This window comes from Rhinoraja longicauda, chromosome 17, assembly GCF_053455715.1.
Source record: "Rhinoraja longicauda isolate Sanriku21f chromosome 17, sRhiLon1.1, whole genome shotgun sequence".
Classification (NCBI taxonomy): Eukaryota; Metazoa; Chordata; class Chondrichthyes; order Rajiformes; family Arhynchobatidae; genus Rhinoraja; species Rhinoraja longicauda.
In genome coordinates, this window is record NC_135969.1 from 37,212,591 (window position 1) to 37,240,119 (window position 27,529).

Genomic DNA, 27,529 nt, shown 5'->3' on the forward strand with positions numbered 1-27,529 from the left:
TAAGCATTGTAATTACTTTGAATGCAATTAATTTGTGATTGGTTTCTTGCGAGATTTGTTGCTTTCAGTGAAAGTGCTTGCTATGCACGATACATCACAAAGGTGCCTCACCACAACACCACAGCATCCCAGCTACTAGAGCTGCTGCCTCACAACTCAAGTGATCTGTGTTCAATCCTAACCTACTGTGGTTCGTGTTAAAAAGGAATAATTGTAACCTTGTTAGCGCCCTTTATGTGGCGACCTTTTGCATACCTTGTGTGTGCAAAACAAAGAATTTCACTGTGACTTGTCACATGTGACAATAAAGTATCATTCATTCATTCATTCAGCTCCTGTGCTGCCTATGTGGAGTTTGCATGTTCTCCCTTTGAGCCCATGTGCTCCCTCTGGGAATACTCCAGCTTCCTACCAGATCCCAAAGATGTGCATATTGGGGGTTAATCAGCCACTGCAAATTGCCCCAGTGTTTAGGTGAATGGTAGAATCTGCGGGGAGTTGATGGATAAGGTAACGCAAAAAAAAATAGAGGGGAATGGTTGCGTTGTGTACCGAAGTCTCGAAGGGCTGAAATGGCCTCCAATTTCAACAGGAAATATGGTAGTAGACGTAATTTCTCTATTAGATCAGCTTCAGTTGAAGTACATGACAAAACCAACACTTTTATTATCCTTTTAAGTATCCTTTGATAAGTACGGGTGTCAGGGGTTAGGGTGGAAAAGGCAGGAGAATGGGGTTACGAGGGAGAGATAGATCAGCCATGATTGAATGGCGGAGTAGACTTGATGGGCCGAATGGCCTAATTCTGCTCCTATTATGACTGTATGACCAAAGGTAGGGGCTGCATGGTGGTGTTGAGGTGGAGTTGCTGCCTTACAGCGCCAGAGACCCGGGTTTGATCCTAACTACGGGTACTTGGCTGTTTAGAGTTTGTACAGTACGTTCTGTCTGTGACTACGTGGGTTTTCACCGGGTGCTCCAGTTTCCTCCCACACTCCAAAGATGCACAGATTTGTAGGTTAATTGGCTTTAGGAAAAATTGTGAATTGTCCTTAGTGCTTAGGGTAGTGTTAGTGTAGGGGGATCGCTGGTCGGTGCTGACTCGGTGGGCCGAAGGGCCCATTTCCGCAGTTATCTAAACTAAACTAAACTGTGGTAGGAAACCGGAGCACCCAGTAAAAACCGGCACAGTCACAGGAAGAATGTAGAACTCTGTACAGATAGCACCCGTAGTCAGGATCGAACCAGGGCCTCTGGCGCTGTAAGGCAGCAACTCTACCGCTGTGCCACTGCGCCGCTCAAATTTGATGTGAACCTTTCAAACATCATTCATGCCCTTGTTTGGCTGAGATTGTTCTTTTTTGTCTGAGCTGTTTTTCATTCTCAGTCCCTAATTGTGTCACTTTATTAACAGGTTTAATTGGCTTATTCTAATTCCTTTTCATTAAACACTAACCACTTCATCATGTTCAACATTAATGGCAAGCCATTTATCCTGTCATGTTTTTTTTCTGTACCCAGCAACTGTTGATGTACAGAGTGCAGCACAGCGTTGTATGACGGCTCCTTGTTTTATAACTCCCTCGGTACGCGATGTTCTTAGCGGGCATTAAAGCGTTCATGATTATTTGCTCTCATCAGTCAACTTAAAATTCTCTGCTTTAAAATATTTTATTTCTGGGGAAATGCAGCTCTTCTGATTCCAGGGCATGCTGTTCACCACCAGGGATGGCATGGCGGCACGTCAGGTAGAGCTGCTGCCTCACAGTGCCAGTGACCTGGGTTCGATCTTGACCTCAGCTGCTGTCTGTGTGGAGTTTGACCGTTATCCCTGTGACCACGTGGGTTCCTCTGAGTGCTCGCACATCCTCAAGATGTATGGGTTTGTAGGTTAATTGTCCTCTTATAAATTACCCCCTAGTGTGCAAAACTGGCTTAACATAGAACTAGTGTGAACGGATGATCGATGGCCGGCATGGACTCGTTGGGCCGAAGGGCCTGTTTCCATTCTGTATCTCTAAACTCCTTAATTAGAAGCATGGATGGTGAAGCTTCCACCTTTACAGTTTGGGAAAGCTGCATTTGGAGTATTGCATTCAGTTTTGGTCACCCTTCTACAGGAAGGATGTAATTAAACAGGAAAGAGTGCAGAGAGGATTTACGAAAATGTTGCCAGGACCCGAGGGCTACATGGAGAGATTGGGCAAGCTAGGGCTTCATTCCTTGGAGTGCAGGGGACTAAAGTGTGATATTACAGAGGTGTATAAAATAAAGAGGGGAATAAGCACAGAGCCTTTTATGCAGGGTAGAGGAATCAAAAACCAGAAGACATGGGTTTAAGGTGCGAGAGGTAAGATTCAATAGGATACCAGAGAGTTGTGGGTATATGGAACGAGCTGCCGGAGGAGTTAGTTGAGGCACGTACTATAACAGCATTTAAGAGACGCTGGACTGGTAAATAGATAGGAAAATTTGGAGGGGAATATGGACCAAATGCAGGCAAATGAGATGAGCTAAGATGGTATATCTTGGTCTACATGGATGAGTTCAGCTGTTCCGTGCTGTATGACTCTATGACTGTCTATGCTGACTTACTAGTCCTCCATTCAACTTCTTCAAATCTACCCTTGATCATAAAGGGGACAAAAAAAATCAGATTTGCAGGAACAGGAGAATAGATCCTTTGTTAGTATGGTGTGAATGCCATAAAGTACAGACGTACTAGCTCCATGCACTTCACCAGGGACACTGTTCTCCATGTTCCATCTTTCCTGCTCCACTTCTGAACTCAATCAACTTTATTTAAGTAATTGTTTATTTGAATCCAAGATTTTATGACTTGGGAATTCTATTGGAGTAGAATTAGGCCTTTAAAAGTCTTCAGAATTTAGAGATACAAAAGCGGAAACAGGCCCTTCGGCCCATCGAGTCCGCGCCGACCAGTGATCACTCCATACACTGGTACTGTCCTGCACTCTAGGGACAGTTTGCAATTTTTACCAAAACCAATTAACCTACAAACCTGCACGTCTTTGGAGTGTGGGAGGAAACCGGAGCACCCGGAGAAAGCCCACCCCGTCACAGGGAGAATGTATAAACTCCGTACAGGCAGCACTTGTAGTCAGGATCAAACTCGGGTCTCCGGCGCTGTAAGGCAGCAACTCTACCGCTGCGCCACCGTGCGGCCTTTATGTCATACACCTGCACTTTCCATTTAATTTCCGTTGTCTTCCCTGCTCGAAGGGCCGAATGGCCTACTCCTGCACCTATTGTCTATTGTCTAATAAGCTGTCATAAGTCATAGGAGCAGAATTAGGTCATTCGGCACATCAAATCTACTCTAAACATCTTAGTCAGACGGTAGTGAATCTGTGGAACTCATTACCACAGAGGCCCTACGGTGGCCAAGTCAGTGGATATTTTGAAGGCAGAGAGTGACAAATTCTTGATTTGAACGGGTGTCAAGGGTTATGGTGAGAAGGCAGGAAAATGGGATTAGGAGGCAGAGGTCAGCCATGATTGGCGGAGTAGACTCGATGGGCCGAAAGGCCTAATTCTACTCCTATAACTTATGAACTTGCAAAGATAATGACATTATATTTGATTCAAACACTAAGTGCTGGAGTAACTCAGCGGGTCAGACAACATCCGTGGAGGAAATGGACAGGTGATGTTTTGAGCTGGAACCCAAAATTGACTGGTTGATTTGCTTGTTTCCTGGTTCCTTACTTCTAGGGTGCACATTTTCCTTAATCTATTGCATCCCATGATATTTGAATCAATACTTTAATACGTTTTGTAAGGAACTTAAACATAATACAAAAAAAAAAAATTGTGGTAGACTCGATATGCTTTTTCGAAGTGGTATTTGACACCGTTAAGCCATGAGGTTATTTGTTAGGACTACTTTCTCATGGACTGAGATCAAATTTAATTTTGGTTCCAATAATATGAGTTTTCAAAACAATAGACAATAGACAATAGACAATAGACAATAGGTGCAGGAGTAGGCCATTCAGCCCTTCGAGCCAGCACCGCCATTCAATGCGATCATGGCTGATCACTCTCAATCAGTACCCCGTTCCTGCCTTCTCCCCATACCCCCTCACTCCGCTATCCTTAAGAGCTCTATCCAGCTCTCTCTTGAAAGCATCCAACGAACTGGCCTCCACTGCCCTCTGAGGCAGAGAATTCCACACCTTCACCACTCTCTGACTGAAAAAGTTCTTCCTCATCTCCGTTCTAAATGGCCTACCCCTTATTCTCAAACTGTGGCCCCTTGTTCTGGACTCCCCCAACATTGGGAACATGTTATCTGCCTCTAATGTGTCCAATCCCCTAATTATCTTATATGTTTCAATAAGATCCCCCCTCATCCTTCTAAATTCCAGTGTATACAAGCCCAATCGCTCCAGCCTTTCAACATACGACAGTCCCGCCATTCCGGGAATTAACCTAGTGAACCTACGCTGCACGCCCTCCATAGCAAGAACATCCTTCCTCAAATTTGGAGACCAAAACTGCACACAGTACTCCAGGTGCGGTCTCACCAGGGCCCGGTACAACTGTAGAAGGACCTCTTTGCTCCTATACTCAACTCCTCTTGTTACGAAGGCCAACATTCCATTGGCTTTCTTCACTGCCTGCTGAACCTGCATGCTTCCTTTCATTGACTGATGCACTAGGACACCCAGATCTCGTTGAACTCCCCCTCCTCCTAACTTGACACCATTCAGATAATAATCTGCCTTTCTATTCTTACTTCCAAAGTGAATAACCTCACACTTATCTACAATGCACCTTGCTCATGAAAATTTACTGAAAGGCCTGGATAGAGTGGATGTGGAGAGGATGTTTCCACTGATAAGAGAGCTTAGAACCAGAGGGCACAGCCCCAGAATAAAGGGACGTACCTTTTAGAAAGGAGATGAGGAGCAATTTTGAGGAATGAGGGTGTCGGGGATTATGGGGAGAAAGCGGGAGAATGGGGTTAAGAGGGAAAGGTAAATCAGCCGTGAGTGAATGGCGGAGTAGACTTGATGGGCCAAATGGCCTAATCCTGCTCCTATCACTTATGAATATCTTTAGTCAGAGGGTTGTGAATCAGTGGAATTCATTGCCGCAGATGGGTATTTTGGGGTATTTTTAAAACTGAGATTATCAGATACTTGATTAGTAAGGGTGTCAAAGGTTATGGGGAGAAGGCATGAGAATGGGTTTGAGAGAGAAAGATAGATCAGCCATGATTGAATGGCAGAGTAGACTGGATGGGCTGAATGGCTTAATTCTGCTCCTATGACTTATGAAGTTGACATATTAGACAACGGAAACTAAGTGGAAAGTGGAAAGTGCAGGCACTTTCATAAATCCCAGCTTTAACATTATTGTTATTCAGCCTCAAATGAGGCTGTGGTTTTGAGCAATTTGTAACATGACCGTTAAATTAAAGAATGCAATACTAACAAGCGAGGGTTTCATTTTCTGTCTTGTGACAGGGCCAATACCGTAGAAGGAGCAGAGGAGATTTTCTGGAAGCAGGCCGATTTTGGTTATGTTAAAGAAATGCTTCTTGAGATGAAAACACTGTGTGAACCAGTCTCAGCAGTAAGATTTTGTAAACTACTTTTTGATATATGCTGAAATTAATCTTTCTCTTTATATTGGCACCGGATTTGTCTAACATGCCCCATCAGTTAGTCCCATTTACCTGTGCTTGAACCTTTCCTATCCATGTACCTATACCGAGAACTCAGTGGTTCAATGGTGCTTTATTGTCATGTGTGCATTGCACAGAGAAGGGAGGCATGGTGGCGCAGTGGTAGAGTCGCTGCCTTACAGCGCCAGAGACCTGGGTTTGATCCTGACTACGGGTGCTGTCGTGCGTGCGCATGCGTGGACACTGTCAGTATCACTCCCGCAACAATGGGCAGTAGAGTTGCTGCCTTACAGCGCTTACAGCGCCAGAGACCTGGGTTCGATCCTAGCTACAGGTGTGGAGTCTGTATGTTCTCTCCGTGACCTGTGTGGGTTTGCTCCAAGATATTCGGTATCCTCCCACACTCCAAAAACGTACAGGTTTGTAGGTTAATTGGCTTGGTATAAATATAAATTGTCCCTGGTGTGTGTAGGATAGTGTTAATGTGCGGGGATCGCTGGCCGGTACGGACTTGGTGGGCCGAAGGGCCTCTTTCCACGCTGCATCTTTAAACTAAACCTAAAATGAAACTATATTCTGCACTCTGTATCTTCCTCTTTGCTTTGCCTATTGTACTTGGATTGAACTAATTGTAACTGTGTATGGTATATCCAATCTGTTTGGATAGCATGCAAAACAAAGTTTTTCACTGTACATTGGTGCACGTCACAATAATAAACCTAAACCTATTTGAATATCTTTTAAATATTATTATTGTGACAGTCGAGAGGGTTTTCATTGTCATATGAAATTCTTTCTTGGAGCAGCAGCAAAATAGATTTGTTAAACACCATACTCGATAGATAATATAATAAACAAACAAAGAAACATAGAAACATAGAAAATAGGTGCAGGAGTAGGCCATTCGGCCCTTCGAGCCATTCAATATGATCATGGCTGATCATCCAACTCAGTATCCCGTACCTGCCTTCTCTCCATACCCCCTGATCCCTTTAGCCACAAGGGCCACATCTAACTCCCTCTTAAATATAGCCAATGAACTGGCCTCAACTACCTTCTGTGGCAGAGAATTCCACAGATTCACCACTCTCTGTGTGAAAAAAAAAGTTCTCATCTCGGTCCTAAAAGACTTCCCCCTTATCCTTAAACTGTGACCCCTTGTTCTGGACTTCCCCAACATCGGGAACAATCTTCCTGCATCTAGCCTGTCCAACCCCTTAAGAATTTTGTAAGTTTCTATAAGATCCCCCCTCAATCTTCTAAATTCCAGCGAGTACAAGCCGAGTCTATCCAGGACTTTCTTCATATGAAAGTCCTGCCATCCCAGGAATCAATCTGGTGAACCTTCTCTGTACTCCCTCTATGGCAAGAATGTCTTTCCTCAGATTAAAGAAGTTAAATAAATGCAAAAATATATAATGCAAAAACAAAACAATGCCCAAAGTCCCTAGTACAACCCAGGCAGTTTGTAGTTCAGGGTTTAGTTGGAGTTCGCAGTTCAATAGCCTGATGGTTGTTGGGAACAAGCTGCTCCTGAACCTGGATGTTATAATTTTCAGCTCCTGTACCTTCTTCCTGAAGGTAGGAATGAAGTGAGAAGGTGGCCAGGGTTTTGTGGGTCCGTTGATGATGCTGGCTGCCTTTTTGAGGTAGTGCCTCCTGTAGATCCCTTTAATGGTGGGGGTGGGGGTCAGTACCGTGATCGACCAGGCAGTGTCCACCAGTTTTTGTAATCTATGTTCCTGGGTGTTGAGTTGCCAAACCAGGCCTTGATCCAACCAGTCAACATTTCCATATTCCAGTAGAAGTTCAAGACAGTATTTTTCAACCTTATTCTTCGACATTACTTCCAACTTAACGACCAAATGTTATTTTGCTTTCAGAAAAAATATTTATATTAGTGCCCTTTATTTCCTCATTTACTGTCTATAAACACAACAAAGTGAAAGTGGTAGGGGGCGGCACAGTGGCACAGCGGTAGAGTTGCTGCCTTACAGCGCCAGAGACCGGGTTCGATCCTGACTACGGGTGCTGCCTGTATGGAGTTTGTACGTTCTCCCTGTGATGGCGTGGGATTTCTGCGGGTGCTCCGGATTCCTTCCACACTCCAAACACGTGCAGCTTTGTAGGTTAATTGGCCTTCGGTAACTTGCAAAATTGTCCCTCGTGTGTAGGATAGCTTTAGTGTACAGGAATCGCTGGCCAGTGCAGACTCGGTGGGCCAAAAGGCTTGTTTCTACGCTGTATCTGATTGCTTGCTCAGCCTGTTTGATGCCATCACTGTTGCTGGATGTCAAATATCCCATATGGTAGGTACCCGATTCCCAATTACATAGGACAGGGAGAATCCTCATCACGGAGCCTGTTTTAATCATTTGGGCGTGATTGCTTCGAAGTTACCTGTAAGCATTATACCCTTGGATATGCACAAACTGATGGAGTAACTCAGCGGATCTGACACCATCTCTCGAGAAAAAGAAAAGGTAATGTTTCAGGTCGAGACCCTTCTTCAGGCCCGAAACGTCACCTATTCCCTTTCTCCAGAGATGCTGCCTGTCGTGCTGAGTTACTCCAGCATTTTGTGTCTATCCTCGGTGTAAATCAGCATTTGCAGTTCCTTCCTAAGCATTATCCCTTCATTGATTGCAAAATTTCCTCCATTACTTTTATAATGATTTCTACACAATGTTTTGGTTTTGATTTTGTTCAAATTTGATTTTTTTTCTTCCTGCGTTGTCTTTTAGGGTGATTCATCGCTGGCGTGCACGAAATACACTCGTTATTGTAGAGCCACTAATCTCTACATTGATTTGAGAAACCCAAGAAGGAACACAGACAGGTCTCTGTCTTTACCTGTCTTGTTTGCAATAAACTGCAGACTTTTTTTATGTGAATGCATATTCAGAACATACTGTTGAGGAACAAGCAGCAACTGTAAATTGTCCCAAGCGTGTACATGATAGCGCTAGTGTACGCGGGGGTGTGGAGGGGGGGGGGGGTGTGCAGGATAGTGCTAGTGTACGTGGGGCGCGTACATGATAGTGCTAGTGTACGGGGGGGGGTGTGCATGATAGTGCTAGTGTACGTGGGGCGTGTACATGATAGTGTTAGTGTACGGGGGGGGGTGTGCATGATAGTGCTAGTGTACGTGGGGCGTGTACATGATAGTGTTAGTGTACGTGGGGCGTGTACATGATAGTGCTAGTGTACGTGGGGCGTGTACATGATAGTGCTAGTGTACGTGGGCATGTACATGCTAGTGCTAGTGTACGTGGGGCGTGTACATGCTAGTGCTAGTGTACGTGGGGCATGTGCATGATAGTGCTAGTGTACGTGGGCGTGTACATGCTAGAGCTAGTGTACGGGGGGGTGTGCATGATAGTGCTAGTGTACGTGGGGCATGTGCATGATAGTGCTAGTGTACGTGGGGCGTGTGCATGATAGTGCTAGTGTACGTGGGGCGTGTACATGATAGTGCTAGTGTACGTGGGGCATGTGCATGATAGTGCTAGTGTACGGGGGTCGGCGAGGACTCAGTGGGCCGAAAGGCCTGTTTCCGCACTGTACCTCCAAAAACTAAAAACTAATATCCTAAATGCACAGTGGACGTCTCATTGCCTAATGTTGTGTACTCAATTGATAGCATAACAGGCTTGAGGAGAGGAGTCTAACTCGGTTCCTCTGCTCCCAACAGATACAAGGAGGATTTTCTTGAAGAGGGTGAAATTGGAGGCCATTGTAAGTTGAACAAGAAGGCACTAGTGGCTGAGGGAGAACATAAGAGTCCTCTACAGTCCTGGTACGTACTTGTACCCTTTGTGTCATTGAGATTCATTGGGATACGTATTGAGGGGGAACTATCATTCCTGTTTCAAGATGTTATGTGAAAGCTACATCTTGTGGCTTCAATCCCTTTTCCCAAGGAGGATGTAAGGTCGCGAGATATCCATCCGTCATCTGCACATGGCTGCTCGTCACAGAAATAAGTGCAGCATTTTAATTTTGTCGTCTTTAACATCTTAAATACATGAACTTGCAAAGTTGATAGTCCACGCAGCTCTCTCGAGAATATTCTAACTCACTTTTAAATTTTCCCTTGCTAGTTGTTGATTTATTTTAGTAGCTGTGGGTAGATTTACAAATTTTACCAATTTTACTATATTTATATTTGTATTTCTAAGCCTAAATGTAATCCCTTGTCTCAACTGCTTTAAATCTCCGTGGGTTCTCATGTGCGTTTTCCCTTAATTCTCTCCCTTCCCCCATCTCCCTCCCTCCTCTTCCTCTCTCCCTCCTTCCCTCCCTCCTTCCCCTCTCCTTTTCTTCCCCTCTCCCTCTCCCCTAATCTCTTTCTCTCTCCCTCCCTCTCCACTTCTCCACTCTCACAGTCTCCCCCCTCTCTCACACATACGCTTGGTATGATTCAGTGTTTAAGGAGGATGTACATACTGTGGAAGAAGTTTACTAAATTTATACCTAGCAACTTTTCAATGCACTTTGGATGTCTCATTTAAGTATATTATAAAATCAATTGATAATATAAAAGGCTTAAGAAAATTAGAGGGCAGCACAGTGGCGCAGTGGTAAAGTTACTGTCTTACAGCGCCAGAGTTCAATCCTGACTGCGGGTGCTGAGGTTAAGATCAGACCAGCCATGATCTTATAGAACCAACTTTGACCCAAATCACTATTCCTCATATGCATCCATTGTTTTGTCCTATTATAAATTGTTTTGTGCAGGTTTGCAGAGTTACAAACATATTCCCAGCTAAACTTTCAACCGATGGAAGGTGGAAATTGTGACCTCGTTATTGAAAAGCCAACCTACTTCATGAAGCTAGACGCAGGTCAAGTTACATTTCCTACTAAATAGATGGCTTCACTTGCATAATGTTTCCCCTTTGTGCATTCAGTTCCACCTCCACCTGTTAAATTAAGTAAATTAACTTTGGCTCATTCAGAACTTGAAAACTGTTCTTTACTTTCAGGCGTCAATATGTATCATCATTTCTGTGATTTTGTTAATCTCTATATTTCTCAACACGTCAACAATTCTTTTAACGCCGATGTGAATATTGTGATGTGGGACACTGTGAGTATTTTGTTCATTTATTTTCAGTTGTCACTCTCAAATTTAAGACATATTTTGTCATCATCCTTTTCCCTCCCTGTAAATCAGATAATGGGGAAAAAACAAAGACGAGCACTCCTACATAAGAATTCGTTCTTCTTCAATCTAAATTAACATCTTAATAAAGTTATGTTTATTTGTCTACAATTATTGGCTCCGCTGTATTTTGCTGTGTTTTACGATAATTGTTTTAGATGGATCTCTGGAGTAGATGCAGCCCAGTGGTATGAACATTGACGTCTCCAACTTTAGATAGTTCCTCTGTCCCTCTCTTCCCCTCCCCCTTCCCAGATCTCCCTCTATCTTCCTGTCTCCACCTATATCCTTCCTTTGTCCCGCCCCCCCCCGACATCAGTCTGAAGAAGGGTCTCGACCCGAAACGTCGCCCATTCCTTCTCTCCTGAGATGCTGCCTGACCTGCTGAGTTACTCCAGCATTTTGTGAATAAATACCTTCGATTTGTACCAGCATCTGCAGTTATTTTGTTACACTCTCTAGAGTAGATGGTAAGATCCTTTTCACCAGCGTGGAAATGTCCAATGCAAAAGCTTTTAGGTGAGAGGGGTAAGAGGGGGAGATGTGTGGGGCAAGTTTTTTTTTTTTAGCCAGAGAATGGTGGGGACCTGGATCACTTTGCCAGGAGTGGTTCCTGTTCATAAGTTCTACGAGCAGAATTAGGCCATTCGGCCCGTCAAGTCTACTCCACCATTCAATCATGGTTGATCTATCTTTCTCTCTAAAACCCATTTTCCTGCCTTCTTCCCATAACCCCTGACACCCTTACTAATCAAGAATCTGTCAATCTCCAACTTAAAAAATACCCGTTGACTTGGCCTCCACAGCCGTGTATGGCAATGAATTCCACAGATTCACCACCCTCTGCCTAAAGAAATTCCTCCGCATCTCCTCATGGTGGTGAACGCAGATATGACAGTGGCATTTAAGAGGCTTTTAGATATGGATCATGTACAGGCAGATGAGATCAGTTTAAATTGGCATCATTCAATGTCGCCTATCCTTATTCTCCAGAGATGCTGCCTGACTTGCTGAGTTACTCCAGCACTTTGTCTCTATCTTTGGTATAAACCAGCATCTGCAGTTCTTTGTTTCAATACTATAACTTGGCAACACGTTTGCCACAAACATTGTGGGCCAAAGGGTCTGTTCCTGTGCTGTGTAGTTCCACATTCCATGTATTACAGTCGGGCATTACAGTTAATGCTGCATTCTGAGTCAATATTCTTTCCAAAAATGGTTAAAATTGTTAAATTTGGCTTCGCAATCTGTCAACTCCAATGAAGGCTTTTTGGCAATTGATGGAAGCAAGCTGACATTTTAATAATTCCGTTCAAAATTCCACAGATACGTTCGTAAAGTTTGAGATGATAAAATGAAGAATGGCTCTGCTGGCACCAAGCAATATACTTTTTATCAATCGCAGACAGGGCCATTTCCAATGCTCTCCTGCCTGTCCTTCACTGTCTCGTCTCAGTGCGTACAGAATTACTTCCCATATCCTTGTAAAGTTCAATCATATTCATCTGTCATCATCACACTGTACACGAGCTGTGGAGATCTCACATTTGAAACATTGTCATCTTATTTCACATCCTTCAAGACTTCACTCGCATCTCCCTTTCCCTTCAGTTCTGTGACAATTGATAAAACTAGTTATGCCTCCCTCTCAGCTCGATTCACATTCCAAGGCTCTTCACGATCCAGTGGGTGAATCACAACTAAATATTAGGTCTAGTGCTGGGTTAGGATAAGTGAAAGACAAGACGCGAGTGTTTAGTATTTGTTAGAGTGAGTTAATAAATCGTCTGTAGTTTCCTTTATTTAGTAGGTACTGGTAGCACAGGTGGTGAGAGCAGGTATTGAGGGGGGTTGTTCTGGGATGCCAGAACCAACTGTTGAGCCTTCCCGAGGTGTCGTGGCCTAACTCCACGAAACAACAATGAAGGGAGGTGCCCACTTGATAACGCCAATGTTAAAATAATGTATCTACGCGATCTGTGTTGTAATGAGCTTGTTAACATATAGGTAGCTGTTTATTGCATATGGAGTTAGTTATTGTCCTTAGCAGAAGTTGGTAAATTTAGTTGAGATAGTACTTTGGTTTTCTTGGTTGAGTGCTTATCCTGGTGTTATAGCACAAGTACTTTGTGTTTTAATTGTAATTTAGTTCAAAAGTTGGTGTTTTTGTTTTCACTGAGTTACACTTTAGTGAAAGAATAAGAAAATAACTGCAGATGCTGGTGCAAATCGAAGGTATTTATTCACAAAATGCTGGAGTAACTCAGCAGGTCAGGCAGCAAATCAGGAGAGAAGGAATGGGTGACGTTTCGGGTCGAGACCCTTCTCCAGACTTCTTCAATCCTCAGTCTGAAGAAGGGTCTCGACCCGAAACGTCACCCATTCCTTCTCTCCTGAGATGCTGCCTGACCTGCTGAGTTACTCCAGCATTTTGTGAATAAATACACTTTAGTGAAGATCTAAAGTACCCAACATGGAACAGTGTAGGACAGGATCTGACCCTTCGGCCTATGAAGTGCGTGCCAAACATGATACCACATTAAACTAATCTCTGCTGCCTGCATGTAATCCATATCCATCCATTCTCTACACATTCGCATGCCTATCTAAAAGTTTCTTAAATAACGCTATCGTATCTGCTACCACCATCACCCTGGCAGTGGGATCCAGGTATCTACCACTCTCTGTGTAAAAAAAAAACCTGCCCCAAACTTTAGAGTCATAGAATATATACTCAGTGGAATTCATTGCCACAGATGGCTGTGGAGGCCAATTCATTGGGTATTTTTAAGTGGAGATTGGCAGGTTCTTGATTTGTAAGTGTGTCAAAGATTATGGGGAGAAGGCAGGAGAATGGGGTTGAGAGGGAGATATAGATCAGCCATGGTGGAATGGCAGAGTGGACTCTTTGGGCCAAATGGCCAAATTCTGAAAGGTATGGGCCAGGGAACTCTATCCTTGTTCTGTCCGGGGAGAGGGGGAGCAAAAGCAGAACTACAGCACTATGTTCCCTTGCCCTGCCCCCAGTTAGATTTAACTGTTATAAAAAGGAACTGCAGATGCTGGTCTACACCAAACATAGACACAAAGTGCTGGAGTTACTCAGTGGGTCAGGCAGCAGCTCTGGAGAAAATGGGTAGGTGATGTTTGTGTCTGAGGAGGGGTCCCGACCTGAAACATTGCATATCCCTTTTTTCCAGAGATGCTGCCTGACCCGCTGAGTTACTCCAGCATTTTGTGTCTGTTTTAGATTTAACTGTTAATTTTGGTCTTAGTCATTTATATTTTCTTAGTAAGTCTCAGGTGATTCTAAGCGTTCGAAAACATCAGTGACAGGCACATACATTTATGAACAGGGACAACCTTGGACCGGGTGTCTTTAGACTTTACTTTAGACTTTAGAGATACAGCGCAGAAACAGGCCCTTTGGCTCACCGAGTCCGCGCTGACCAGCGATCACCCTGTACACTAACACTATCCTACAAACTAGGGCCAATTTACAATCATTACCTAAGCCGATTAACCTACAAACCTGTACGTCTTTGGAGTGTGGGAGGAAACTGGAGCACCCGGGGAAAACCCATTCAGTCACGGGGAGAACGTCCAAACTCCGTACAGACAGCAACCGTGGTCAGGATCGAACCCAAGTCTCTGGGGCTGTAAGGCTGCAACTCTACCTCTGTGTCACTGTGCCACCCCTCTGTCTTGCAAATAATCTAGAAACAGATGGTCAGCAACCTCTGGCTACTGGAAGACTTGCCTTCACTCGTTTCTGTGTAACGCCAGTTGTGATATTCCAAACCACCACACAAATTCACCATTGCCTGGTTATTCATTGAGGATATAAAATGATGACTTTGTTCCATCACCAATTCAGAGTGTAGATGATACATATTAAAATGCTGCTGCTCTGGAAAGCGGTTATTTTTCACAACCTAGTCTGTGGTACAACCTTGTGCAGGAAGGAACTGCAGATGCTGGTTCAAACTGAAGATAGACACCAAAAGCTGGAGTAACTCAACGGGTCAGGCAGCATCTCTGACGAAAAGGAATCGGTGACGTTTCGGGTTGAGACCCTTCTTCAGTCTGAAGAAAGGTCTCGACACAAAACGTCATCTATTCCTTTTCTCCAGAGATACTGTCTGACCCGTTGAGTTACTCCAGCTTTTTGTGTCTACCTGTGATACAACATTTCTGCACTGTGTGAAATGCATGGTGTGATGTACAATGCAGAATTTTACTCTTATACAGTGTGCTTATCTGTTTTCTGCCATCTGTTCCCAATGAGAACAGTACTTCAGAATAAATTGAACAGTGGCTATATTTCTTTCGTCTCACGAGTAACCTGAATGTTTCATTAAAATGATAATTTTAAAGCTTGTCTGATTCTTCAGTCCATATTCTTGGTAAATTGTGGAAAACCGTATACTCAAACAAAAAACAATTTCACATTTATTACTGTTATTAATTTTATTTTGCCTGCCTGTTTTGTATCTCTCTGTCAATTTGTTTTTTTACTTTGAACGCAGTGTTTCAGATTATTTTAAAATCAGTTATTTACAGTCCAATACTTTGAACACTGTGGGAGCACCACTTAGAAAACTGATAGTTGTTTCTGAATCATAAGTGTTGATATAAGTAGGGGTTGATTCCTTTTTCCTAACCAGACAGTGATATGCTTTAACTCTAGTATTAGTTGCAACCAGCTGCAGAAAACAGTGTGACCATTATTGGACTGCACAGGTTATAAAGTATAATTTCTTAAGTTGTGAAAACCGCTGAATATTACTTCAAAGTAGATTTCTAATCTTAGCCTTGAAGATTGGAGTCTGTTTTCTGTACTTGGAAATAAATTGAACAGTAATTTCATTCCTTTGATATAATGCAACTTGATTACAGCACCAAAATATGTTCAAGCTAAGCTCTCTCTGCAAATTGACTTAGACGTCCATGTATTTCAAAATCTCTCGACTAATTTCTCTTTGCTTACTTTTATATGTACCCTTCTGTAGCCTCTTCATTGGTTTTCTGGGCAGATTTTTCTCCCCTGTTTTGGAAGCTGGAGTTTATGCCTTCAAAATAAATAAATGACAAATAAACGTATCAAAATTGCATGTGAATTTGTAAAGACACGATTGCAGAATGCTGAGTCTTATATGGACAATGTCTTATGGCAGTTGTGAGATTTGTATTAATGTTTGATGTATAGAGTCATGCAGTGTGGAAACAGGCCCTTTGGCCCAATTTTTCCACACCGACGAACATGTCCCATCCACACCAGTCCCACTTGACTGCGTTTGGCCCATATCTCTCCAAACCTGTCCTTTCCATGTACCTGTCTAATTGCTTCTTAAACGTTGCGATAGTCCCTGCTTTGCCTATAGGAATGTAATTTTTTATACATGTTGATATTTTTTATGAATGAATGAATGAATAAGTTTATTGGCCAAGTATGTGCATATACAAGGAATGTGCCTTGGTGCTCCGCTCACAAATGACAACACAAACATACAGTTAACAATTATTCATACTAATCCGGCTGTTCTCTTTTGTTTTATAGAGTTCCTATGGTTATGGTGATTTGTTCAGTGACACCTGGAAAGCATTTTCTGATTACAATATTATACATTTAAAAACATTTGACCATAAAAGGGTATGGAAGTATTTTAATATTTGTAGTATGTGTATTTCTTTTTTAGATTTAGATTTTTAGATTGTAGATTTAGAGATACAGCACGGAAACAGGCCCTTCGGCCCACCGAGTCCGCGCCGCCCAGCGATCCCCGCACATTAACACTATCCTACACACACACTAGGGACAATTTTTACATTTACCCAGTCAATTAACCTACATACCTGTATGTCTTTGGAGTGTGGGAGGTAACCGAAGATCTCGGAGAAAACCCACACAGGTCACGGGGAGAACATACAAACTCCGTACAGACGGCACCCTTAGTCAGAATCGAACCTGAGTCTCCGGCGCTGCATTCGCTGTAAGGCAGCAACTCTACCGCTGCGCCACCGTGCCGCGGTGCATTTTAAAATGCAATCTGTTTACACACCAACCTTGGTGTTTTTGTATGTGAATATCCAGGTATGCTTCAAGGAAGTAGTCTTTTCCTTGCTTCCACGGATGCGCTATGGGTTATTTTACAATACTCCTTTGGTAAGTTTGCTTCATGCTTTACTACCTCTACAATGAAAGTAATTTGTTATTTCAGGTGAGAATGGCGAGATTTAATAGGAACCTGACGGGCAACTTTTTCACCCGGAGGGTGGTGGGTATAAGAAAGAAGCTGCAGAGGAGGCAGTTGAGACAGATACTACAACAGCATTTAAAAGATTTTTGGACAGGTACACGGATAGGAAAGGTTTAGAGGGTTATAGGCCAAACGGGGGTAAATGGAACTAACTTATATGGGGCATCTTGGTCAGCATGGATGGGTTGGGCCGAAGGGCCTGTTTCTGTGCTGAATTCTGAATTGCAATTTTGTTTGCACAATCTGCAGGCATTGCCACTTTCATTTCACTGCACATCGTGTATGTGTATGTGACAAATAAACTTGACTTGACTTGACAAAGATCAGTTTATTAATTTTTCTGTTCAAAGTGCTTCCAACATATAAAACACAAACTTCCATGAATTCTGCGGTGGGAAGGAAAACTCGACCTTTCAATGAGATTGTGGCTTGATTGTGACCAAATTCCTGATACAGATAGCCCAGAATCCTTGTTACCTACTTGTCCACAAGCTGTGCACTCTATAATCCACCCGATAGAATGTGTACTCTGAAGAAAGATGGTAAAATCACAAGGCTGGTTTTGCAATATTGAAATTATTATTTATTTTCAGATGGAATTGAATAAATTTAACATGCAAAGGAAGGTTCTCATGCTGTTAGATTTTCACAAATTTAAACCTGAAAATAACTTGTTGTTTCTGACAAGTCTGAGCAAATAACTTATCAAACATGTTTTTCTTATGTTTATATTTGTTATCTTAGTTTCTCGTTCATTGCAAATGCGAAGGGAAAAAAACTTCAATAACCAATAAAGAATGAAGTGTTTTATGAGAACCACTTTTATTTACTTATAGTACTTATAATACTTATCGTAAAATTATATAGTAAACATATAAAATTATAATTATAGTAATCATAGTACTATAGTAAATATATAGTAAAATTTACCAACAATTTTACAAAAAAGCTAAACATAAGAGCCCTTTAATAGGATCAAACTTTTAACCTCACAGGGTGATGAAATTTGATGAGTAAACATAAAAATGTCTTTGCCTTTGTATAGTGTTAGTCCATGAGATGATTAGTTACATATAATGTTAATTCTTTGCTTTTAATTTAAAGGTGCCTGACTGCTTTAGCACAGGGATGTTCAGAGCATTCTCACAACATGTCCTCTTTAGATTAAATATTACACAAGATGTTCCACTGGTAAGTACCAAATGTAAAAGCGAAGTACCGTAATAAAGGAGTAAGCTCAAATTTAATGATTCAAATAATGTGCTCTGCTAACAACTTAGGATAACTGCATCGAAAATTAGTCACTTTGCATGTTGTTCAGTTTTAGTTTAGAGATACAGCGCAGAAATAGGCCCTTCGGCACAATGAGTCCGCACCGACCAGCGATCCCTGCATACACTAGGGACAATTTTACAACTATAACCAAGCTAATAAACCTACAAACCTGTACGTCTTTGGCTTGTGAGAGGAAACCAGAGATCCTGGAGAAAGCCCATGCAAAAAGAATGTACAAACTGTACAGACAAGCACCCATAGTCAGGATCGAACCCGGGTCTCTGGCGTTGTAAGGCAGCAACTCTTGAGTTGGGAATGACAAGAGTTATGTATTTTTATAAATCTGCCTTTTGATGAGCGTTTGACAACACTGGGCCTGTACTCGCTGGAGTTTAGAAGGATGAGGGGGGACCTCATTGAAACTTATCAAATAGTGAAAGACCTTGATTGAGTGGATGTGGAGAAGATGTTTCTACTCGTGGCTGAGTCTAGGACCAGAGGCCACAGCCTCAGAATAAAAGGACATACTTTCAGAAAGGAGTTGAGGAATTTCTGTAGTCAGAGGGTGGTGAATCTGTGGAATTCATTGCCACAGAAGGCTGTGGAGGACATCAATGGATATTTTTAAGGTGGAGATTGATAGATTCCTGATTAGTGAGGGTGTCAAGAATTATGGGGAGAAGGCAGGAGAATAGGATTGAGAGGGAATGATAGATCAGCCATGATTGAGTGGGTGCTGAATGGCCTAATTCTGCTCTTGTAACTTGTGAACTTCTCTAGATTGGCTGCAGAACCAGTGGTTGTACAGTGAAATTCTTTTTTTGCATAGTGAAGTATTACCATACCTAAGCACAATCACCGATAGTACAAAAAGCGTAGAAATAGTCCACTGAGTGCATGTAAGAGTCGCCAGGTTTTGGCGCCATTTCCAAAGTCCAGGCTGGTCCATGTGCACGGTCTCCTGGAGTGGTGCCCGATCCAGGCGAGCCCCAGGCTGCTGCAGGGCCTCCAGCCGTCGTCCCCATCCAGATCACCCAGCGAACTAGGGCTAAATTAGTTTGTCCCATACGGGACCGCCCTTGTCCCATATTCGGCCCGGGGGGGCGCTATAGGCCCGGACACTGTAGGCCCGGACACTGTAGGCCCGGACACTGTAGGCCCGGACACTGTAGGCACAGTGTAGGCACAGTGTAGGCCCGGAGGCCTGGGCACCGCCTGACGGAGGTTGCATGACAACCCGCCTCCCGGCCTGGTCGACCACCATTGGTGGAGCAGGCGCACGTGGCCGCTGGCTGGGTGAGGTCACGTGGGGCGCGGGGGTGGTGACGTCACCTTGCCCCTTATTTGGGAGTGAGAAAGTTGGCAACCCTACGGGGACACCTCCCGTTGCAGACCTTGCCGGCACGGAAGGTTAGACCCCGGTTCACTCTCTTACTGACCCTTGCTCTTCTCTCCTCCGGCTCCCTCTGTCCTCCTCTCCAGTTCTTCAGTCCTCGGGGAATGAGCAGGGGCTGGGCTCGGCAATTTTCCTCCAGCATTTGTGACTATCTTTGACGTTACATTGACGGGCGGCACAGTGGCGCAGCGGTAGAGTTGCTGCTTTCTAGCGCCAGGGACCCAGGTTCGATCCTGACTATGGGTGCGGCCTGTACGGAATTTGTATGTTCTCCGCGTGATCTCTGATATCTTCGGTTTCCTCCCACGCTCCAAAGACGCATAGATTTGTAGGTTATGTCGGAAAGATCTGCAGATGCTGGTTTAAACCGACGATAGACTTAAAATGCTGGGGTATCTCAGCGGGACAGGCAGCATTTCGGGAGAGAAGGAATGGGTGACGTGAAGGGTTGAGACCCTTCTTCAGTCTGAAGAAGGGTCTCGGCCCGAAACATAGAAAATAGGTGCAGTAGTAGGCCATTCGGCCCTTCGAACCTGCACCGCCATTTAATATGATCATGGCTGATCATCCAGCTCAGTAACCTGTACCTGCCTTCTCTCCATACCCCCTGATCCCTTTAGCAAAAAGGGCCACATCTAACTCCCTCTTAAATGTAGCCAATGAACTGGCCTCAACTACCTTCTGTGGCAGAGAATTCCACAGACTCACCACTCTCTGTGTGAAGAAATGTTTTCTCATCTCGGTCCTAAAAGACTTCCCCCTTATCCTTAAGCTGTGACCCCTGGTTCTGGACTTCCCCAACATCGGGAACAATCTTCCCGCATCTAGCCTCTCCAACCCCTTAAGAATTTTATATGTTTCTATAAGATCCCCCCTCAGTCTTCTAAATTCCAGCGAGTATAAGCCTAGTCTATCCAGTCTTTCTTCATATGAAAGTCCTGCCATCCCAGGGATCAATCTGCCTGTCCCACTGAGGTATTCCAGCATTTTGGGTTTATCTCAGGTTTGTAGGTTAAATGGCTTGGTGTAAATGTAAAATCCGTCCCTAATGTGTGTAGGATAATGTTAGTGTGCGTAGATCGCTGGTCGGCGTGGATTCAGTGGGCTGAAGGGCCTGTTTCCATGCTGTATCTCTAAACTAAACTAAACTGCTTCTATTCAGTCCCCAACAGGCAGGCCACGAATAACTTATTTACATTGACTTGATGGTAGTGTTGCTTCACCAAACTCTGCTGTTGTCTCTGAGTGAGATGTTACAGTTTGTAAGTTTTTTTTTATGTGGTCTGGGCTGATATGTTGGTGTTCTTCTGTTTGTAGCTGAGTATTAGATTATTAGAGATGTAGCTGTTTTAATGAGGCATTTCATCATAATAACATTGCTGGCATGTTAATTCATTTTATGAAGTTGGACTTCCATTATACTACAAAGATATAAAGGCATTTACTGTGTAAATTCAACTACTGTTAGCTCCACTTAATCACTAAAGTACACTTCTGCACAATGTTAATTTGTCACACTTAAAGTTATGATTTAAAGTCAATTTTTAGCAGTGCTCAGCAGGTTTTAGCCAAAGATGAAATAGATAAAACCAAACCATTATAAAAATGAAATAAAAGAATGGTGATATGAGAGTTGATGGCTTATGGAATAGAGATGTGCTATTATGTAGGGTTAAGTTGGGGTTGGTATAATAGTTGTACTTACAGATTAACTTGTGCTCTATGCTCTGACCACCATTTTGTTATAAAAGAGAACACCTTATGCAATAACTTTTAGTTTGGTTTAGAGATACCGATTGAGAATGATCAGCCATGATCACATTGAATGGTGGTGCTGGCTCGAAGAGCTGAATGGCCTACTCCTGCACCTATTGTCTATTGTCTACAACAAGGAAACAGGCCCTTCAGTCCACTAAGTCCTCGCCGACCAGTGATCACCTCGTTCCGTTAACACTATGGATAATTTACAATTTTCCAAAAGCCAATTAAACTACAAACCTGTATTTAGAGTATGGGAGGAAACCAAAGATTTCAGAGAAAATCCACGCAGGTCACAGGGAGAAGGTGCAAATTCCGTACAGACAGCAGCCGTAGTCAGGATCAAACCCGGGTCTCTGGCGCTGTAAGGCAGCAACTCTACTGCTGCGCCACTGTGCCACCCTGTAGTTTGCAGGTTTTGACAATAATTCCTTACAAACCTAATTCCGACCTGTCCGGGTCTTGGGGAATTGTTGGGGCCTGATGCCAAATCCTGAGGGTTAAAATGTAAAAGTTAAATGCTACAAATTTCCATAGATATCTGAAATCTGAGAAGGATCCCGATCCAGAACGTCACCTATCTATTCCCGCCACAGATGCTGCCTGGCCCGCTGAGGTACCTCCAGAAATGTGTGTTTTGCACAAAATTCCAGCATCTTCAGTTCCTTGTGCCTCCAGAATTCCCATTAACTTGGCCGCTGGGAAGTGGAATCTCGATGAGGGTGGGGTGGGGGGGGGGGGGAGGACCTGAGGGAGAAATTAATGAGCTGAATGTAAATATGCAAATATGTAAAATATGCAAATATTTTAAAATATGTAAATATGCAAATATGTAAATATGCAAATATGTAAATATGTGAATGTAAATATGCAAATCTGCAATTGGCGATGGTAGAAGAAAAGAATGGAAGGGAGAAAAATCCATTTCGAACCGCTGAGTTACTCCAGCCTTTTGTGTCGGGCTTCAGTTTAAACCAGCAGCTGCAGTTCCTCCCAATATTGAATATATTTGACATTTTGCCCATGGATAATTTTGAGTCCAAAGTGATAATGCAACACATATTCAATATTTTGAGATCCTAATGTACTCTTACAATTTCGATATTTGGAATTCTTAATGAATCTACTCTCTTTTATCAAGTCGGGAAGAATTCGTGTAACGTTCCTGGTAAGGAGCACACAGTATCGTAGAGTTTTAAACCAGCAGGAGGTGAGTAATTAATGGAAGGGTTTTTATTGCCTAAGGTGCTTGCCAGTATTTAGTTTTTTTTAGTTTGGAGATACAGCGCGGAAACAAGCCCTTCAGCCCACCATGTCTGGGCCAACCAGCCGCCCTGCACACTAACGCTATCCTACACACACTAGGGACAAGTTACAATTTTATTAGCCTACAAACCTGTACGTCTTTGGAGTGTGGGAGGAAACCGGAGCTCCCGGAGAAAACCCACTCAGGTCAGGGGGAGAACGTACAAACTCCGAACTAACAGCACCTGTGATCAGGATCGAACCTGGGTGTCTGATGTTGTGAGGCAGCAATCTCAAAGTGTGCTGCCATTTTAGTGTCTTTATTAAGCTATCCATTATAAAAATGTGCCTTAAAGTTTCTTTTGTAAACTGGAAGCTGTTGGCTGCTCACTGTGATAAATGCACCATTTGGTTCAGTGCAGAACCATATTAATCAGTTTCACAAAGTTGCTTTGAGTAATCGGTCCATTTAGCGAACTTCACTGAAGTGTAAATGTCACTAAGTGCAAATGAACCGCTGGTTTCCAGGAGTGGGAGAGTCCAGGGCCAGAAACCATAGCCTCAGAATAAAAGGACGTACTTTTAGAAAGGAGGTGCGGAGGAATTTCTTTAGTCGGGGGTGGTGAATCTGTGGAATTCATTACCACAGACGGCTGTGGAGGCCAAGTCAATGGATATCTTTAAGGTGGAGATCGATAGATTCGTGATTAGTACGGGTGTCAGGGGTTATGGGGAGAAGGCAGGAGAATAGGCTTGAGAGGGAGCAATAGATCAGCCGTGATTGAATGGCGGGGTGGACTCGATGGGCCGAATGGCCAAATTCTGCTCCGATAACTTATGAATTTATGAACTTCAACACTTCTCCCAAGAGGAACTCTACAATTTTTATACTTTCAGTGCACAACAGTTGCTTACCTAAATTTTTTATAACGATACAACTGCCCGTAGTTGATAGAGGTGCAAGATGCCTCTCCCACATCCCCCTCATAATCATTTGAAATAAATATGTATAAACTTGAGGCAGACACATCTGCAACCAACACATTAAGAACTCCTTCATGATGGAGGCAGGTGGGACTAGAGTAGGTGGGGCAGGTGGGACTAGAGTAGGTGAGGCAGGTGGGACTAGAGTAGGTGGGGCAGGTGGTAGTCAGTGTGGGCAACTTGGGCCAAAGGGCCTGTTTCCACGCTGAATGACTTAACTGAATGACTGTCCAAAATCTGGAAAAGGTGCAGAGAAGATTTACGAGGATGTTGCCAGGACTCGAGGGCCTGAGCTGTCGGCAGACGTTGAGCAGGCGAGGACTTTATTTCTTGGAGCGCAGGAGGATGAGTGGTGATCTTATAGAGGTATACAAGATCATGAAAGGAATAGACAGGGTAAATGCACAGTCTTTTATCCAGAGTAAGGGGAATCAAGAACCAGAGGACATGGATTTAAAGTGAAGGGGGAAAGATTTAATAGGAACCTGAGGGACAACTTGTTTTACACAAAGGGTGGTGGGTATATGGAACAAGCTGCTGGAGGAGGTTGCTGAGGCAGGTACTATAATGTTTAAGAGACATCTGGGCAGATACATGGATAGGAAAGGTTTAGAAGGATAAGGGCCAAATGCAGGCAGGTGGGACAAGTGTAGGAGGGGCATGTTGGTCAGCATCGGCAAGATCGAAACATGGAAAAATAGGTGCAGGAGTAGGCCATTCGGCCCTTCGAGCCAGCACTGCCATTCAATATGATCATGGCTGATCATCCAAAATCCATACCCCGTTCCTGCTTTCTCCCCATATCCCTTGATAGGTTTTGTCCTCATCTCAGTCCTAAATGGCCTACCCCTTATTCTTAAACTGTGACCCCTGGTTCTGGACTCTCCCCAAGATCGAGAACATTTTTCCTGCATCTAGCCTGTCCAATTCTTTAAGAATTGTATGCGTTTCTATAAGATCCCCTCTCATCCTCCTGAATTCCAGTGAATATAAGCCCATTTAACCCATTCTTTCATCATTTGTCAGTCCCGCCATCTTGGGAATTAACCTGGTGAACCTACATTGCACTCCCTCAATAGCAAGAATAAGTTGGGCCGAAGAGCCTGTTTCCACGCTGTATGACTCTATGACACTCCAAAAGCCAACAGTTTATTTCCTTACCTCCCCTCCTCCCCCTGCAATTTTTCCCTCCTGATCTTATAACTTGTCTTTCAAGTCTGCTGCCAATGACTTGTATCTCTGCAACATGACAATCTTGTCAACATCTTTTAAAAATAATACACACATGCCTTTGAGATGCTTCTTTTCGGGATGAGAAGTCACTACATCAAACTTTTCTTCAATGTGCTCTGACAAATGCAATAGAACCTTGAAAATAAAAAGGCATGCTGAAAGTCACGTCAGATCCTGGAAATCTTGTCAAATGATGGAAAATATGTCAAAGAGAAACAGAAAATACTCAGCAGGTCAGGCCGCATCTAAGGCAAGCGAAACAGAAGCAATGATCTTCAGAAGGGTCTAATAATGCGTCTCCTCCCTGAAACACTGACTCTGCTCCTCTTCCGAAAGATAGACACAGAATGCTGGAGTAACTCAGCGGGACAGGCAGCATCTCTGGAGAGAAGGAACGGGTGACATTTCGGATCGAGACCCTTCTTCATTCTGAAGGTTTAAACCAGCATCTGCAGTTCCTTCCGACACACCTCTTCCCACAGATGCGGCCTGACCTGCTGAATATTTCCAGCGTTTTCTGTTTAGTTACAATAGACAATAGGTGCAGGAGGAGGCCCTTCGAGCCAGCACCGCCATTCAATGTGATCATGGCTGATCACTCTCAATCAGTACCCCATTCCTGCCTTCTCCCCATACCCCCTGACTCCACTATCCTTAAGAGCTCTATCTAGCTCTCTCTTGAATGCATTCAGAGAATTGGCCTCCACTGCCTTCTGAGGCAGAGAATTCCACAGATTCGCAACTCTCTGACTGAAAAGGTTTTTCCTCATCTCAGTTCCAAATGGCCTACCCCTTATTCTTAAACTGTGGCCCCTTGTTCTGGACTCCCCCAACATTGGGAACATGTTTCCTGCCTCTAACGTGTCCAACCCTTTAATAATCTTATATGTTTCGATAAGATCTCCTCTCATCCTTCTAAATTCCAGTGTGTACAGGACTTACCTTTGTTTCCCCTTTGGTGGCAGCGATACTAATGTCGGCCTCAATTCGCGGAGTAGCTCACGATGCAGCTTAGGCAAGGTCTCTAACATTCAGGCTCGACTGGTTAAACAATAAAGGGCAAATGAATAATAATTTGTGCTTTATTTGTCACATGTGCGACTGCTCAGTGTGAGTCTATTTGCAGATATTACACATGCAGGCACTGCCATGTTTTGACGCCATTATTCAAAGTTCAAATTATGCAGACAGTAATTGAAATACCAAATTGATTGGAGAGTAAGACATAAAAAGCTGGAGTAACTCAGCGGGTCCTACAGGATCTCTGCAGAAAAGGAATTGGTGGCATTTTGGATCGAGGCCCTTCTTCAGACTTCAGAGGTGTATAGACAATAGACAATAGGTGCAGGAGGAGGCCATTCGGCCCTTCGAGCCAGCACCGCCATTCAATGTGATCATGGCTGATCATTCTCAATCAGTACCCCGTTCCTGCCTTCTGCCCATACCCCCTGACTCCGCTATCCTTAAGAGCTCTATCCAGCTCTCTCTTGAATGAAATCTTGTATAAAACCATGAGGTGAATAGATCGGGTAGATGGACAGAGTCACTTGCCCAGAGTAGGTGAATCAAAGAACAGAGGACATAGGTTTAAGGTGATGAGGAAAAGATTTAATAGGAATCTGAGGAGTAACTTTTTCACACAAAGGGCGGTGGGTGAATGGAACAAGCTGCCAGAGGAGATAGTTGAGGTTGGGACCATCCCAACATTTAAGAAACAGTTTGACAGGTACTCGGATAGGACAGGTTTGGAGGGATATGGACCAAACGCAGGCAGGTGGGATTAGTGTTGCTGGGACACGTGGCCGGTGTGGGCATGTTTAACCGAAGATTCATAGAGTGATACACTGCATCACTCTATGAATCTATGACTAAATGTTGGTAAACTTTGTTAAAATTGCTGGTCTGTTGTGTCAAGGGAGATTGCATTCACACAACTCACAGTTGGCTAAGAGTGTCGGAGATGAGAGTGGGGATGAGAGCGGGTGGAGGAGTCATTGGGGATGGGGAGAAGGGGATGGGTGGGTGGGGTATTCAGGCAGGATCAGCAGAAGAGGGTTGCAGTGAGGTGTGGTGTAACAGTAACACCCAGAGTCGGAAAAAGGGAAACACAGTTCATATCTTTTAGGTTCGGTACCTTGAAAGGGTGTGTTATATGTGTGTTTTATTGCCTTTTAGAAGATTCAATTATTAACAAAATCATAGTTTATCATTTCATACTGTAATTATGTATTTTTAAGCGCTTGGGTTATTTTTGACATAGATCTGTGTTGGAGAGTTCTTGAATTGTGTTGATTCAATAAAATTAACTTATTTAAAATATAGCAAATATTTTTACTTTTGCCCTCAGCTTGTGAAAGCTTTGAAGACGGTTTCTGTATTTGATGTCAGAGTGGTGGATTACAAGTAAGTATTTAACCTTGTACAATAGGGAAGTGATTTCAGGAGCCTGGTGGGTGTTGGGTAGAAACTGTTCCTGAACCTGGAGGACACAGTTTTAAGACTCCTACACATTCTTCCCGATGGCAGGAGTGCAAGTAGAGCGTGGCCAGGGTGGT

General features: G+C 43.5%; 1 protein-coding gene across 2 annotated transcripts in view; it reads left to right on the forward strand.

The window, feature by feature from the left end:
* Window positions 1–27,529, forward strand: part of eogt (EGF domain-specific O-linked N-acetylglucosamine (GlcNAc) transferase) — a 44,900-nt gene that overhangs the window by 10,467 nt on the left and 6,904 nt on the right. For both annotated transcript variants that reach the window (XM_078413888.1, XM_078413887.1), the window contains exons 6-15: window positions 5,496–5,604; window positions 8,401–8,495; window positions 9,351–9,455; window positions 10,397–10,503; window positions 10,645–10,748; window positions 16,384–16,476; window positions 16,918–16,989; window positions 18,188–18,274; window positions 22,654–22,722; window positions 27,322–27,377. In XM_078413888.1, coding sequence (XP_078270014.1) covers window positions 5,496–5,604; window positions 8,401–8,495; window positions 9,351–9,455; window positions 10,397–10,503; window positions 10,645–10,748; window positions 16,384–16,476; window positions 16,918–16,989; window positions 18,188–18,274; window positions 22,654–22,722; window positions 27,322–27,377 — 897 coding nt within the window. The remainder of the gene's footprint in view (window positions 1–5,495; window positions 5,605–8,400; window positions 8,496–9,350; window positions 9,456–10,396; window positions 10,504–10,644; window positions 10,749–16,383; window positions 16,477–16,917; window positions 16,990–18,187; window positions 18,275–22,653; window positions 22,723–27,321; window positions 27,378–27,529) is intronic.